Here is a 16,515-nt window from a genome sequence, read left to right as displayed (position 1 = left end):
TTGCCCCGCACATCTCTGCCTCCTTGTTATTTTCTTGATTATAAAAGGGCGGTCACAGTCCACATAACAGATGATAAGTTTACACCAGTTGCCTGTGTGTATGTGTGTCCATGCATATGAAGTTAGCTGAGTTAAAAAAAAGAACTGTGTGTGTGTGGTGTGTGTTGTGTGAGTATTTTCATGTATAAAAGTGGCATTACTTGAGTTAAAAAATAACTGTGTCTGTGTGTTTTGAGGGAACACTGCACACAATACCCTCACTGACTACCTAGGGGAGTTTATTTTGAAAACCCACTACCAGCTGCCAGGGTCTGGGGTGAGCTGCTTTGAGTAAGGGGCTCCACCTGCATGCTCCTATTGGCCGATATCCTATGACATGGGTGTGGCCGCTCTGTGTGGGCCCCCACCCGCAGTCTCATTGGACAGAGGGAGAAAGTTATGCTCTGGAACCCCTCCCCACTCTGCTCTTTACACACAACAACAACACAGCTTTTGCTATGAGAGGATTCTAAAGAGGTATTTGCCAAGCAGCCACGGCATCCCACTCTCCCTGATGGTACCTCCTTCTAGGAGAGAGACAGACAGGCAGGGCTGAGATGAGAGAGAAGTGACTGGGAGAAGTACTGGAACTCAGACTGGAGTGGATACTCTGACACACTCACATCAGGTTACAGTGGAGAACACCAGAATTGTTAAAAGGTAAGTGAAAGTTGCTTTTTCTTCTATTTCTCTGCTAGTTGAATGTACTGTTATTGACTGTGGGTAAAAGTTGGTAATTCAAATAAGAATGGGTTGTTTTAATCTTAGAACTGAATAGATAGGAACATGTTATTTAGTAGTCTGAACAAATCAGGCATACAGGTTGGATTTGGTGCACTTACTGACCATCTGATAGACATCTGCACTCTTAGAAAAAAGGGGTCTTCAGCTGTCCCCATAAGAAAACCCTTTTTGGTTTCCAATTAGAACCCTCTGTGGAAATGGTTCTATCTTGAACCCAAAAGGGTTCTACTGGAACCAAAAGGGTTCTATCTGGAACCAAAAAGGGTTCTTCAAAGGGTTCTCCTATTGGGACATCCAAATAACCCTTTAAGGTTCGAGATAGCGCCTTTTTTTTCCTAAGAGTGTGACCTCTAAAAATCGATTGTCTATCACACATGCATTACCTCTCAACCCATCACACACACATATAAACTCACTCACTCACTCACTCACTCACTCTGTTTTGGCCCAAGCATTTAAAATACCATGCTGTTTTTCCTCCCTGCGTGAAAGCCCTACTGGCAGCTTTTATCCTATGGACTTATGTCCTGCACACGGATCGGAGATTGAGACCCTGTTGCTGTTACCAGGACAGAACAAACTGGATGGAGCGATAGAGAGAAAGTGTGTGTGCGCGTGCATGTGTGCGAGAGAAAGACACAGAAAGAGAGAGAGAGAGTTGGGCGGAGAGAAAGAGGGGTTAGGTGGAGGGAGTTGGAGTTGGAGTCGTAGAACTTGGCTTTAGTTTCTAAACCAAGTCCAAATAGAAGACAAGGAATGAGTTATGTGCTGAAAAACCACACAGTCAGCATGTCCATACTGGAGGAAGAAAATATCCCTTTTTTAAAGAACAGAACAGAGAGAGAGAAAGAGAGAGAGAGAGGGGGAGTTAAAGACAGACACATGCTGTACACATACATGTAAATGGTTATTGAGAACTTGAGAAGGGCCCACAGGACGCCATAGGATATTCAATTCACCCAAGTCACTGCCCCCTCCAGTTGTAGAGTGTGTCCCAAATGGCACTGTATTCCCTATATAGTGCACTACTGTCGACCAGAGCCATTCTCGAGTCCACAGCACTTTGTAAGTAGCACTTTGGGTTTGGGGAAAAAGTGCATCACAAATAAGCTGCATACACGTCACCACCACAGTTAACGAGAGCGAGAGAGAGAATCATCTGATTTTAGCAGAATAATCAGTCCAGGAACAGCTGAAAAAAATGGTCATCTTCATGTTCATGATAGCGGTATATTTTCTACAACATTCTTCACAAAGCTTATATCAGAGCCCAATTCCCAAGGCTGAAACTCTGAACTCTTTGTTTAAGTGTAGCAACTGATGTAGCAACGTCAAGGTAGCCTGGTCCCAGATGTGTTTGTGCTTGCCAATTATGGTCATTGTCACATAGATAGGTGTTGGCAAGACAGCACAAATAACTTCGAAGGTGTTCCAGGAACGACAATCCAAACAATGTGTGTACGTGCCCATTACATGTCAGTTGTTTGTCCAACGGCCCAAACGAATATCTAAAATGTGATTTTCTGCAGCAGAGGTCTCAATGTTTTAGAACATGTCTTCTTAGTGAGGCTGCCGTTTTAAGTGTCATGTGTTCAAATTGAATTTGTCGTTTGTAGTCAAGAATGCTGTGGACGGAGATGTTTGGATTGCAAAGTTGATAATGATGTGAGGAGGCTGTGTGAGGAAGAAGGCTGCATTTATCCCCAGGACAGGGCAGAGGTGGGAACAGGAAGAAACAAAGCCCTGAAATTGGCCGCAAAATGGCTGTCGAAAAAATATTGACACTTCCTTCTTCTAAGACCTTTAAAATGGGGAAAAGGCTTTAGGAGGATAAATAGGGTGCCTTGATCTGGAAAAAGACCCGAAAATATGAACATAGTGAAAGCTCCAAGTACTCTAACCTGGTCTCGGATCTGCTTGTGCTGCTATGGTCCATAAAACTTGACAAGGTAACAAACAGATCTGGGATCAGGCTAAATGTACTGAAGTTCCTATATTTGAGGTAGCTTACTGTAGGTTTCAGTTGGATGGGGCTTATGTGGGGAAAGTGAATATTTTTCCTTTTGTTTCTCCCAAATGGGTTTCCTGTGAGGTAGGCCAGTCGCTCTAAGCAGTGACAATTAAAAATTGTCCCATGGAAATGTGGAGAGGTTTAGGGTAGGACTGTAACCGATTGTGCTATATTCTATCCTCTGTGGTGAGACGGTGGGGAATAAGTGTGTGTTTGTGTGAGTGAGTGAATGAATGAGTGTCTAGCTGTCTCTCTCTCAGACTGTCTCTCTGTCTGTCTCAAAATTACCATAAACATACCCACTGATACCCTATTAACATGAATGTACTGTGGTACATTGTACTGTGTCATACTATGGAGGTCCATCTCAAGAGCAATTAACACAACTCTTAACAATGCCTGCCTGTTTTATCATGATGCCGTTGAGAGATTGAGATGATCATAGCAACAGCTGCTGTAGTGTCGATGTGACTCAACGTTGGAATGTCTAGCTATATGTAATGGACATGAGTTGGTCATGGTTGCTCATGGTCACGTGATGAGATAGCCCACCTGCGACTTAAAAATCAGTGTCGGCCCTTCGTATGCTGGCCCCTGTCCCTCCCACAAGGCGTTTTAAAAAAAAGCAGGGCAACACTAACAACACAATCCTTTGGGCAAAACTGAAAGAACTGTCCAGACGCAATGGCTTCAAGTGATTCCTCTTCTCAACATGAATTCGAGCATGGAGCACTTTTTGATGTACTATTACCTACATGGTGACATTCAACCATACATGTTTCAACCGGAATATAGCGAAGAGTATTCGAAACAAAGAGTTGGATAGCTAACGTTTAGCTACAGCTGATGCCAGCACCAAGAGAGCAGATGACAAATACGGTGTCTAGCTAAGTTATTTTTCCTGCAAGCCACCTAGCTAGCTAGCAAAATGTAGATTATCTACTGAAACCCATACTGTATTGCTGGCTGACATACTACTGTGTTACAGTGGGGAGAAATCAAATTATTTTTCTGTTTGCTAACTTAGCTATGTAGCTAGCTAAACAACTACCGGTAGCCATATCTATGACTGAAAATAGAAGAGATTTACAATTGGAGATATTTTGTATCTTGACTGTAAAACCTCTTCTCTTTTTAGTTGTAGATATGGCTACTAAACAGAAAGCTACAACATTACAACCAGCCAACTAAACCTAGGTTAACCAGCAAACGTTACCAGAGTGTATCACATCCGGCCGTGATTGGGATTCCTATAGAGCGCGCACAATTGGCCCTGCATTGTCAGGTTTGCCGGTGTAGGCCGACATTGTAAATAAGAATTTGTTCTTAACTGACTTGCCTAGTTAAATAAAGGTACAATAAAAAAAAATCCAAACAGATGTAAATAACATGTATTGAATATCAAGCTAGCTAGATAAGTTTACTGGCAAACAGTGAGGAGAAACAATAATACAACAAATTACTGTTGTATTTAGAAAATGTGCCACGCTGCCATCTTGTCTATTTCAAGTCTTCTCTCATTTATCGAGACAGGTCTGTGTCATCAAGACATGCAACACTTTGGGATGGACACCCACTTGTCTTGATCAATGAAAGAAGACTTGAAATAGACAAGATGTCGACAAAAATCTTTGAGTAAATCACATTATCTTGTGTAACAATCTGTAGCTACATTTCTCTGCACTTGTGTGTCTCTACACCTGAGACACACTCAGACACACTGAACAGTACCTCACTGTTCTTACAATTTATTTGGTATGTTACTTTTACCATATAACATTCTTGTTGAATACCCAGTTCTTTTGAGTTAGTGTTAAAAAGTGTACACTCCCCTGTATTTTAGATTTTGACAAATAAACATTCTTTGGATATCTGAATGCATCTGTTTGATGCAACAGAGTCCTTTACAGCTTATATGAATATATTTTGTGAATCCATGAAGGCAGACACATTTTGAAGATTGATAGAAAATATCCATATTTATTTTATGGTGGTTCTACATCAGGGCTCTCCAAACCTGTTCTTGGAGGGTTTCACTCCAATCCTAATCTAGCATACTTGATTCTAATAATTAGCTGGTTGATAAACTGAACCTGGTTAATTACAACTGGGGTTGGAGCGAAAACCTGGAGGTGTTCTACATGGTATTATGCTGAGCCATACTAGCTGCGTTTACACAGGCAGCCCAATTCTGATATTTTTCCCACTAAGTGGTCTTAATCACATCAGATCTTTTTCAGAACTGATTTGATTGGTCAAGACCAATTAGTGAAAAAAATCTGAATTGGGCTGCCTGTGTAAACACAGCCATAGTCCTTTGTCCGGCTTTGGTACACTGGCAACGGTGTTCAGTATTTTTTGATATATTTTTTATTTCACCTTTATTTAACCAGTTTGGCCAGTTGAGAACAAGTTCTCATTTACAACTGCGACCTGGCCAAGATAAAGCAAAGCAGTGTGACAAAAACAACAATACAGAGTTACACATGGGATTAACAAACGTACAGTTAATAACAGAATAGAAAATCTGTATACAGTGTGTGCAAATGAAGTAAGGAGGTAAGGCAATAAATAGGCCATAGTGGTGAAGTAATTACAATTTAGCAATTAACACTGGAGTGATAGATGTGCAGATGAGGATGTGCAAGTAGAAATACTGGTGTGCAAAAGAGCATAAAAAAAACAAAAAACAAATATGGGGATGAGGTGGGTAGTTGGTTGGATGGGCTATTTACAGACGGGCTGTGTACAGCTGCAGCAATCGGTAAGCTGCTCTGACAGGTGATGCTTAAAGTTAGTGAGGGAGATATAAGTCTCCAGCTTCAGTGATTTTTGCAAATCGTTCCAGTCATTGGCAGCAGAGAACTGGAAGGAATGGCGGCCAAAGTAGGTGTTGGCTTTGGGGATGACCAGTGAAATATATCTGCTGGAGCGCTTGCTACGGGTGGGTGTTGCTATGGTGACCAGTGAGCTGACATAAGGAGGAGGTTCCTCTAGCAAAGACTTATAGATGACCTGGAGCCAGTGGGTTTGGCGACGGATATGTAGCGAGGACCAGCCAACGAGAGCATACAGGTTGCAGGGGTGGGTAGTATATGGGGCTTTGGTGACAAAACAGATTTTACATTTACGTCATTTAGCAGACACTCTTATCCAGAGCGACTTACAGATGGCACTGTGATAGACTGCGTCCAATTTGCTGCGTAGTGTTGGAGGCTAGCTTGTAAATGACATCGCCGAAGTCAAGGATTGGCAGGATAGTCAGTTTTATGAGGGTATGTTTGGCAGCATAAGTGAAGGAGGCTTTGTTGTGAAATAAGAAGCCAATTCTAGATTTAATTTTGGATTGGAGATGCTTAATGTGAGTCTGGAAGGAGAGTTTACAGTCTAGCCAGACACCTAGGTATTTATAGTTGTCCACATATTCTAAGTCAGAACCGTCCAGAGTAGTGATGCTAGGCGGGCGGGTGGGTGCGGGCAGCGATCGGTTAAAGAACATGCATTTAGTTTTACTAGCATTTAAGAGCAGTTGGAGGCCACGGAAGGAGTGTTGTATGGCATTGAAGCTCGTTTGGAGGTTTGTTAACACAGTGTCCAAAGAAGGGCCAGATGTATACAGAATGGTGTTGTAGAGGTGGATAAAGAATCACCCGTAGCAAGAGCGACATCATTGATATATATAGAGAAAAGAGTTGGCATGAGAATTAAAACCTGTGGCACCCCATAGAGACTGCCAGAAGTTCAGACAACAGGCCCTCCGATTTGACACACTGAACTCTATCAGAGAAGTAGTTAGTGAACCAGGCGAGGCAGTCATTAGAGAAACCAAGGCTGTTGAGTCTGCCGATAAGAATGAAGTGATTGACAGAGTCGAAAGCCTTGGCCAGGTCGATGAAGACGGCTGCACAGTACTGTTTTTTACCGATGGTGGTATATATCGTTTAGGACCTTGAGCGTGGCTGAGGTGCACCCATGACCAGCTCGGAAACCGGATTGCATAGCAGAGAATGTATGGTGGGATTCGAGATGGTCAGTGATCTGTTTGTTCACTTGGTTTTCAAAGAATTTAGAAAGGCAGGGCAGGATAGATATAGTTCTGCAACAGTTTGGGTCTAGAGTGTCTCCGTCTTTGAAGAGGGGGATGACCGCGGCCGTTTTCCAATCTTTAGGAATCTCAGACGATACGAAAGAGAGGTTGAACAGGCTAGCAATAGGGGTTGCGACAATGGCAGCGGATAATTTTAGGAAGAGAGGGTCCAGATTGTCTAGCCCAGCTGATTTGTTGGGATCCAGATTCTGCAGCTCTTTCAGAACATCAGCTGTCTGGATTTGGGTGAAGGAGAAGCGGGGGGGGGTAGTTGTTGCGTGGGGTGCAAAGCTGTTGGCCGGGGTTGGGGTAGCCAGGTGGAAAGCGCGGCCAGCCATAGAGAAATAATTATTGAAATTCTCGATTATCGTGGATTTATCGGTGGTGACAGTGTTTCCTAGCCTCAGTGCAGCGGGCAGCTGAGAGGAGGAGCTCTTATTCTCCAATGGACTTTACAGTGTCCCAAAACTTTTTGGAATTAGTGCTGCAGGATGAAAATTTCTGTTTGAAAAAGCTAGCCTTTGCTTTCCTAACTGACTGTGTATATTGGTTCCTGACTTCCCTGAAAAGTTGCATATCGCGGGGAGTATTCGAAGCTAGCGCAGTGCGCCACAGGATGTTTTTGTGCTGGTCAAGGGCAGTCAAGTCTGGAGTAAACCAAGGGCTATATCTGTTCTTAGTTCTACATTTTTTGAAAGGGGCATGCTTATTTAAGATGGTGAGGAAGACACTTTTGAAGAACAACCAGGCATCCTCTACTGACGGGATGAGGTCAATATACTTCCAGGATACCCGGGCCAGGTCGATTAGAAAGGCCTTCTTGCAGAAGTGTTTTAGGGAGCGTTTGACAGTGATGAGGGGTGGGCGTTTGACCGCGGACCCATAACGGACGCAGGCAATGAGGCGGTTATCGCTGAGATCCTGTTTGAAAACAGCAGATGTGTATTCAGAGGGCAAGTTGGTCAGGATGATATCTATGAGGGTGCCCATGTTTACGGATTTGGAGTTGTACCTGGTAGGTTCCTTGATAATTTGTGTGAGATTGAGGGCATCTAGTTTAGATTGTAGGACGGCTGGGGTGTTAAGCATATCCCAGTTTAGGTCACCTAACAGTACGAACTCTGACGATAGATGGGGGGCAATCAATTCACATATGGTGTCCAGGGCACAGCTGGGAGCAGAGGGGAGTCAATAACAAGTGGCAACAGTGAGAGACTTATCTCTGGAGAGATGGATTTTTAAAAGTAGTAGCTCGAACTGTGTGGGCATAGATCTGGATAGTAGGACAGAACTCTGCAGGCTATCTCTACAGTAGATTGCAACTCCGCCCCCTTTAGCAGTTCTATCTTGACGGAAAATGTTGTAATTGGTGATGGAAATTTCAGAATTTGGCGGGCTGGGGAAACTGAGACTCTTTGTGCTTATGGCGAATGGTCTCATCCTGTCTGCGATGAACGACCAGCTGGATAAGACTCTACAGAAAGTGGTGTAGGGCTTCTTAACCACCAACTGTTTGGTCCTCTTGCAGAATATTTGCTGGTACTGCATGTCTCCTAGAAAGACATGGTTGTTGTGTAAGCATTTTACACTTTTTGTGGAAGGGACGTAGGGCAACATGCCTTTGTTGATGTCAACCGAATGGGACCAACAAGCGTATTGTTTAGAGGCAATGAAAGAAAATTGGGAGCTGCTTTTAAGAGGAAAGATCAGTCAACAAAGTGAATGGGCTGGGGGGGAGGGGGCTAAAGAAGATTTGAAAAGTCTATATAGTCTATATAATCACAACCCTGCACAACCAAACACCCCTTTCTTATCTCAAAAGTATTGTCTGTAAACTTTCACTAGCCCAATGACAGATCATTCTTGTCAATAGTAGCCCTTTGTCTTTATATTGTTTTTTTAGAATCTGCAGAGAAGAATGATGTCGTTGTGTCATTACTGTTGTAATCTTGATATTATACCTGTCGGTGTCCCTTGCTGGTTTCTGTCCGATAATGTTGTTGTGCTCCATAACTACAAGGTGTATCCTTTCCCTCATGCTTGTGTACCCAAAATGACCTTCACCTTGTGCAGAGCTAGGGGTTGGAAGCACATGATGGCGGAATCAGATTCTGTACCACCTACAACAAAATACAGAACAATACACTATTTAACCACCCCACTAATTGTATTGACCTCTATTAGACTGGCTAGTTTACAATAGCTAACATGGACATTTCAATAGTCTGCTTACTGTTAGCTAACTAGCGTCACTAAATTGGCAGCAAGATTGCTATCCAGCTGAGACTGGCCTGTGAACCCACCATAGACTATTTCTACACATTCATCATTGTTAGCTATATCGACAATTATATTTTTAGTAACGGAGTATTTTTCAGACCCAGTCCACCTAGTCGTGCTGCTGCTCCAGTTTCAACTGTTCTGCCTGTGGCTAGGGAACCTGAGACCTGTTCACCGGACGTGTTACCTTGTCCCGGACCTTCTGTTTTCATCTCTCTCGGCTATGAAATGCCAACTGACATTTACTCCTGAGGTACTGACCTGTTGCACCCTCTACAACCACTGTGATTATTATTTGACCCTGCTGGTAATCTATGAACTTTTGAAAATCTTGAAGAATAAACTGGCCTTAAATGGTCATGTACTCTTATAATCTCCGCCCGGCACAGCCAGAAGAGGTCTGGCCACCCCTCAGAGCCTGGTACCTCTCTAGGTTTCTTCCTAGGTTCCTGTCTTTCTAGGGAGTTTTTCCTAGCCACAGTGCTTCAATATCTGCATTGCTTGCTGTTTGGGGGTTTAGGCTGGGTTTCTGTATAGCACTCTGCTGATGTAGAAGGGCTTTATAAATACATTTGATTGATTGATTTTATTGAATAGATGGCTACCAGATTGAGCTGCTCTTATTTGCTAGCATTAGCTAGATTACGTTAGCTAAAGTCAGTCAAAGATAGAACGAACAAACAAACATGTTTACTCTGCTAAAGATAGTTACCAGTCTAGCAGTGACTACCATAGCATTGATTGATTTGATTGAATAGATGGCTACCAGATTGAGCTACTCTTATTTGCTAACATTAGCTAGATTACGTTAGCTAAAGTCAGTCAAAGATAGAACCAACAAACAAACATGTTTACTCTGCTGAAGATAGTTACCAGTCTAGCAGTGACTACCATAGCATAGGCGAAATTGATTGACAGTGTGAATAGAAATCTCTGGAAGATAGAACGTTGAAAGAAAACTCATTTTTGCACTTGTTTGTAATTTGCACAGCTAGGCACAGAACACCACACAGGCATGACAAACTTTACTGAAAAACAAGCATTGTCCCAAAAAATGTGTTGTTCGTTCGAAGTACACAGTTTCATAGTCCGAATTCGCGGGCACATCCCATCTACCTTGGCGGGCAATATCTGCATTCGCTATGAATGCCGGACTTTGTGGTTCACTATGACAAATACACAGGAAGTCAAAACTTCCCGATTCTACCAGTGAAATTAAAATGTGCTAGTTCTAGCTTGTGGTTTGGATAATTGTGATGTTTATGACAAAAACATAATGTTGTTTATATAGTAATGTCTATATGCCGTGGCTGAGCAAAGTCAAATTCCCCTTTAAGGTCGCTATGTCACCCCCTTCTTTCGGGGAGAGCATGTCCCAATGCTTCTCTCTACCAAGTCCCTCACGGGCGTCATTCCACTTCTGACACCAATGCAGCAAATTTGGGGGTAGCCCTGTCCAGGACTCAAACCCAGGTCCATCAACCTCTTGACGAGATCTGCAGGTTTTGGGTTAAGGTCGTTACAATAGTAAAAGTTATGTATGTATACTGAACAAAAATGTAAACGCAACATATAAAGTGTTGGTCCCATGTTTTATGAGCTGAAATTAAAGATCCCAGAAATGATCCATATGCACAAAAAGCTTATTTCTCTCAAATTTTGTGCACAAATATGTTTACATCCCTGTTAGTGAGCATTTCTCCTTTGCCAATATAATCCATCCACCTGACAGATGTGGCATATCAAGAAGCTGATTAAACAGCATGATCATTACACAGGTGCACCTTGTGCTGTGGACAATAAAGGGCCACTCTAAAATGTGCATTTGTGTCACACCACACAAAGCCACAGATGTCTCAAGTTTTGAGGGAGTGTGCAATTGGCATGCTGACAGCAGGAATGTCCACCAGAGCTGTTGCCAGAGAATTGAATGTTAATTTCTCTACCATAAGCCTCCTCCAACGTTGTTTTAGATAATTTGTCAGTACGTCCAACCGGCCTTACAGGCCCATCCATGGCTCCAGCCCTGCCCGCACCCCTGCCCAGTCATGTGAAATCCATAGATTAGGGCCTAATGCAGGGCCTATGCATTTCAATTGACTGATTTCCTGATATGAACTGTAACTCAGTACAATCGTTGAAATTGTTGCATGTTGTGTTTATATTTTTGTCAGTATAGCTTTACACCACAGCGAAAGTTTTACATGTAACTGCTAAAATAATGGTAACACTCAAGTAAATGAGGGCTACAAAGTATATTGAACGCATCGAATGCTTCAACACGTGTGGTTCCTGAGTTAATTAAGCAATTAACATCCAATCATGCTTAGGGTTATGTTTAAAAATACTGGGAAGGTCGTTAGTTTGGCCAATATTATGGCTACCATGGCTTTGCCCCCATAGAATGACAATGCCCCCATTCACAGGGAACGAGTGGTCACTGAATGGTTTGATGAACATGAAAACAATGTAAACCATATGCCATGGCCCTCTCAGTCACCACATCTCAACCCAGTTTAACACTTATAGAAGATTCTGGAGCGGCGCCTGAGATGGCGTTTTCCAGCACCATCAACAAAACACCAAATTATGGAATTTCTCCTGGAAGAATGGTGTCGCAACCCTCCAATAGTGTTCTAGACACTCGTAGAATATATGTCAAGGTGCATTGAAGCTGGTGGTGGCCCAATGCCCTATTAAGACACATTATGTTGGTGTTTCCTGTATTTTGGTAGTTACCTGTACATACAGTTTAAAATCTCAGAGGTTTTAGAGTGTTGCAGGGAACACTTCACTAACTCATAAGACAGGTTGTTTTGATTGACATTTCCCACAAGCAAAGGGGCTTCCTCTCTTTCCTTCCTAACACGTCACTGTCTTTCCCTCCTGAAGATATTAGTACTCTGTCAAAAGTCAACTTTGAACATGAATACACGTGTCCTATGATGTACAGTGTACCCTCTGCTGTCACGGCCCCAGGTCTTCAGACTAAATATCAGCGCTGCGGGCAAGGCTTAGCTTAGTTAGGTGTTGACCTCTTTCATCTCTGTGAAAATGCCTGGCAGGACAATGTATCTATCATCTCTATGTCTCTATCGACCGTCGTACTGTAATTTTTTCATTTGTTTATATCGGGGCAATTGGTGCCAGCAGTGTGTAGCTAGGAGAATAGAACAAGTCACAGGTGGTGTGTGAATTGTTGTGGGTTACATGGCACAGGTCATGTGCTTGTATGTGTGTAACAAGAGCTGTAAATGTCAATACATACCATTGATACAGGATATGTACTGTACTGTAGTATGCACATGTATGTGAGTGATCTTTGTGAATCTATGCTTAGTATGTATGGAGCATGTGTACAGTGTGTGTGTGTTACTGTGTGTTACTGTGCTTATCGCGGTGTGTGTGTGTTGGGCTACTTTTCCAGCGGAGCTGTTCAGTCAGTGTTTTCTTCTGTTTACTGCATAGCTGACATTGTTTGGGTCTGTGGCTGCGTGTGGCTGTCACTGTGGTCCCCCAAGAGGCCAGAGAGTCTAGCACTCACTGAGCCTGGTGGTCAGGAGCGAGAGGGAGGGGGTTAGGGTTTGAGAGGGGGAGAAGGGGGAGGACAGACAGAGAGGGGGAGGGGGTTAGGGTTTGAGAGGGGGAGATGGGGGAGGACAGACAGAGAGGGGGAGGGGGTTAGGGTTTGAGAGGGGGAGATGGGGGAGGACCGACAGAGAGAGGGAGGGGGTTAAGGTTTGAGAGGGGGAGGACAGACAGAGAGGGGGAGGGAGGAAGGGGAAGCTTGGGAGGAGGGAAGAGCGTAAAAGAAGAGCGAGAGGGATATATTATATGGATGGTCAGGAAAGAGAAAAAGTAAAATAAGAGATGGGGAGAGATGAGGCAAGAGGGGAGAAGGTAGGATAAGGAGGGAGTAGGTAGAATAAGGAGAGAGAAGGTAGGATAAGGAGGGAGAAGGTAGGATAAGGAGGGAGAAGGTTGGATAGGGAGGGAGAAGGTAGGATAAGGAGGGAGAAGGTAGGATAAGGAGGGAGAAGGTAGGATAAGGAAAGATAGTGAAAGGTGAGAAGAGAGGGGACAAAGTAAGAGGAGAGAAATAAATGAGAAGAGAGAAAAACTTGAGAGAAAGCACTGGGAGAAAAGTGGGAGGCCTGAGTGAGTAGAAGAGAAATGAGTCAGAACAATGGCTGTCTGTATTTATTTTTATATGTAGGAGTGTATTGGGTTCCATGGCTACTGGTCTCAACAGTCTAGGAGTTATTTTGAGATCTGTATCTGGACTGAAGGACTATAATCAAGAGAACATCAGGTCTACCGCTGTTGTATGCAAGCCGGGAGGGTTCACTCTGATGTGTGAGTGAGAGAGAAAGAGAAATAATATATGAATGAGATGAAAGTGAAAGCTAGTGCCACAAGTTCATAATAAGCTGTCTACTCGAAACCCTAGGGCGAATTTTCATTTGGAAATACTAGAACCTAAGCACAAGTCTACCAGTATCAAAACCTGTAGGGCCATAATGCAATAATGATGTATTGGAAGGTCACAGAAGGTTATGTAATAACTACATTTGTAATTAGCAATTATTGTGTGTAATTTCCATAGCTTAAATATACCACGGCTAAGGGCTGTTCATAGGCACGACGCAAAGCGGTATATTGGCCATATACTCAAACTCCCAAGGTGCCTTATTGCTATTATAAACCGGTTACCAACATAAATAGAACAGTAAAGAAGTATTTTTGTGTCATACCCATGGTACATTGTCTGATATACACACGGCTGGAATGCTGTTACAGCCAATCAGCATCCAGGACCCAAACTACTCAGTTTATAATTTCTATTTAATCATGGATACCTTATTTTTTTATATACTGCTCTCACCAGTATAATTTCAATTCAGTTTAAACTGCAAGTCTTTCTTTTCTTTAAAGACTTCTAATTATTCCGACTCAGATGTGATCTCAGATGTGATCTCCCTATTTTGAATCATGGAGAAATTATTTGTGGTTAACATGCTTAAGGTACAAAAATGACTTTTTTGATCAGCAATTTCTCACCTCTTCCTTTGTCCCGTTTTCACTCTCTTGCCAGGCAATCACCTGATTTACACCACAAGAACAGAGTCACAACACCTGTAGAAGTTGGCAAGAGAGCAGACACACTCAGACTGGCACTCAGACTACCAACAACCAGATAATGTGCCAACAAACAATGCTCACAGCTGAAGCCTGCAAATGATGGACAAGCAAAATGGTAACAGCCTTTAAAAACATGTGAAATGTATCAACAAAAATGGGCAACTTTTTTTTCTCGTTGGTTATCTATAACTGTATGTTAGATTATTCCTAAATGCATGGTTTATGGTATGATTGATCCACATACTATAGTGCTTATTATGTGTCAATACTATGCCAACAAGTATTGAAACACTGCTATTACTCTTTTAGGAAATGGGCCCAAAGCCCCAGAGAATAGGGTGAAGGGGAAGCCTCCTCCGTACTCGGTGGAGACGCCCTATGGCTTCCACCTGGACCTGGACTTCCTCAAGTACGTTGACGACATCGAGAAGGGCCACACCATAAAGAGGGTCCCCATCCAGCGCCGGAGTAGGGGGCAGAGGCCCAGCACACTCCCCAGACACCTCAACCTCTCTGGGCTTGGCTATCGGCCTACACCCTGGGGCTCCACTGGAGCTCTGGCCCCCAGGTCTCGCCTAGCCGACCCCCCCTATGGCTCCTGGGCTTATGATGGCAGGTCGTCAGCCTCCGCTGGTAGGTATAAGTCTGTGGCTGAGATGGAGGCCAGTATCCGAGCCTTTGATGAGCAGCCCTTGGGGGAGCACATCAGGCCAAATCTCCTGCGGGCCTCCAGCCTGCCTCTCACCGTCCTGCTGAGGAAAGGTTCCGAGTCAATTGAAAACCCAGCCAGTCTCCAAAGCTCCAGAGACCATCTCGGAGGAAGGGACATGTCCACAGAAGACAGCTTCTACTCCCTGGACTGCTCATCCGACTTTCGGTCAAGCCAGGACTTTTCTGGAACCCTCCGCCGCCTCACCGAAGCCCTGGAGCGCGTTGGCGAGCTGGAGGAGGAGGTCCGGGTCATCCCGGAGCTCAAGGCACAGATCTGCATCCTGCAGGAGGAGAGGGAGAGGTTCCGTCTTGGACTGAATCCCCGACCCAGATCCCAAACCCTGGTCAACGGGGCCAAAAACCCCTCTTATGCGACCTCTGACCTCAAAAGACCCAGGAAAGAAAGTAACCTCTTCACCCACAACAACGATGTCACCGATGACGACTCTAACCAGACACACGAATGGAGGACGAGCACAGACCTAGACGAGCTTCTTACAGTGACATCCCTGCAAGCCAAAGTGGCCATGCTGGAGCAAAGGCTTCATGAGAGCAGCTTGGACCTCCAGAATGCCACCTTGCTGCTGAGAGAACAGCAGGAGGAGGGCCGGAGGAAGGAATTGAGGATGAAGCAGCTCACCAGAAACACTGGGGGCTGGGTGAGAGCGGAGAGAGTCCCAGTGGACCAAGATGATGAAGAGACCGATAATTATTCTAGGTGGTCTTTAGCAGGTGCGCATGGTGCGTCCAGTCGAGAAATGTTTACTGAAGGAGAATCTTTGTCGACCAATGCAGTGGCCATCGGAACAAATAGACAAAACTCTGTCACTCAGATCGAGGGCCTTGGAGATCATCACATTTGGGTTTCAGCTAGCTCTTCCATGATGGAGGTCCAAGCTGGTCAACACAATTCAGAAATGGTGCTCCATCGCTTTGACAGAGAACCAGGCCTGGCAGTAACCATGCAGCACATGCCGCAGAAAGAAGCCTCCCCAGGTGGCATGGAGCAACCGGTGGCAGCCCTCCACGTGAAGAGGATCCAGGTTCTCCTGAAACAGCAGTGGGCGTGTCTGTGTGGGGGGACAGCAACAGAGGGGGGCAAGGCCCTGGAGCACCCAGACCCCAAGGTCAATTCGCTACAGGAGGAGATGATGAGTCTGGTTCATACTCTTTCCTCTTACTACAACAATGGATCCAGTGACGGAGAGGATTTTCAAGGAGGTATGGTTTATCGTCACAGAACTTTGGGTTGATTTCCAGAACTAGCATGCTCAATGGAGAATCTCCATTGAAAGTGTGTTCTAGTCCAGGAAAAGCCTGGACAGTAATGTACAGTCTACATTAAACATGTTTCCACCCACAGTTTTTATGCGAGTAAAGTCATATCGCACTAACAAAAAAAATCCCGACCGCTGTGATGTTTTGTCACAGAAATGTAAATGCCGACAGATCATTTCTTCATTCGACATGGCGGGATCTTTTTGTGTCGGTAAAATCAATT

At 44.1% G+C, this 16,515-nt stretch overlaps 1 protein-coding gene across 1 annotated transcript in view; it reads left to right on the top strand.

The window, feature by feature from the left end:
- Positions 1 to 490: 490 nt before the first annotated feature.
- The window catches only part of LOC115156622 (KN motif and ankyrin repeat domain-containing protein 4), a 33,306-nt gene continuing 17,281 nt past the window's right edge, over positions 491 to 16,515 (top strand). The window contains exons 1-3 of the mRNA XM_029704124.1: positions 491 to 699; positions 14,257 to 14,418; positions 14,613 to 16,235. Of these exons, the coding sequence (XP_029559984.1) occupies positions 14,400 to 14,418; positions 14,613 to 16,235 (1,642 nt within the window). The 5' untranslated portion in view covers positions 491 to 699; positions 14,257 to 14,399. The remainder of the gene's footprint in view (positions 700 to 14,256; positions 14,419 to 14,612; positions 16,236 to 16,515) is intronic.

This window comes from Salmo trutta, chromosome 21 (genome assembly GCF_901001165.1).
Source record: "Salmo trutta chromosome 21, fSalTru1.1, whole genome shotgun sequence".
Lineage (NCBI taxonomy): Eukaryota > Metazoa > Chordata > Actinopteri > Salmoniformes > Salmonidae > Salmo > Salmo trutta.
The sequence above is the reverse complement of the archived record's forward strand: the minus strand, read 5'-3'. Positions and strand labels throughout refer to the sequence as shown.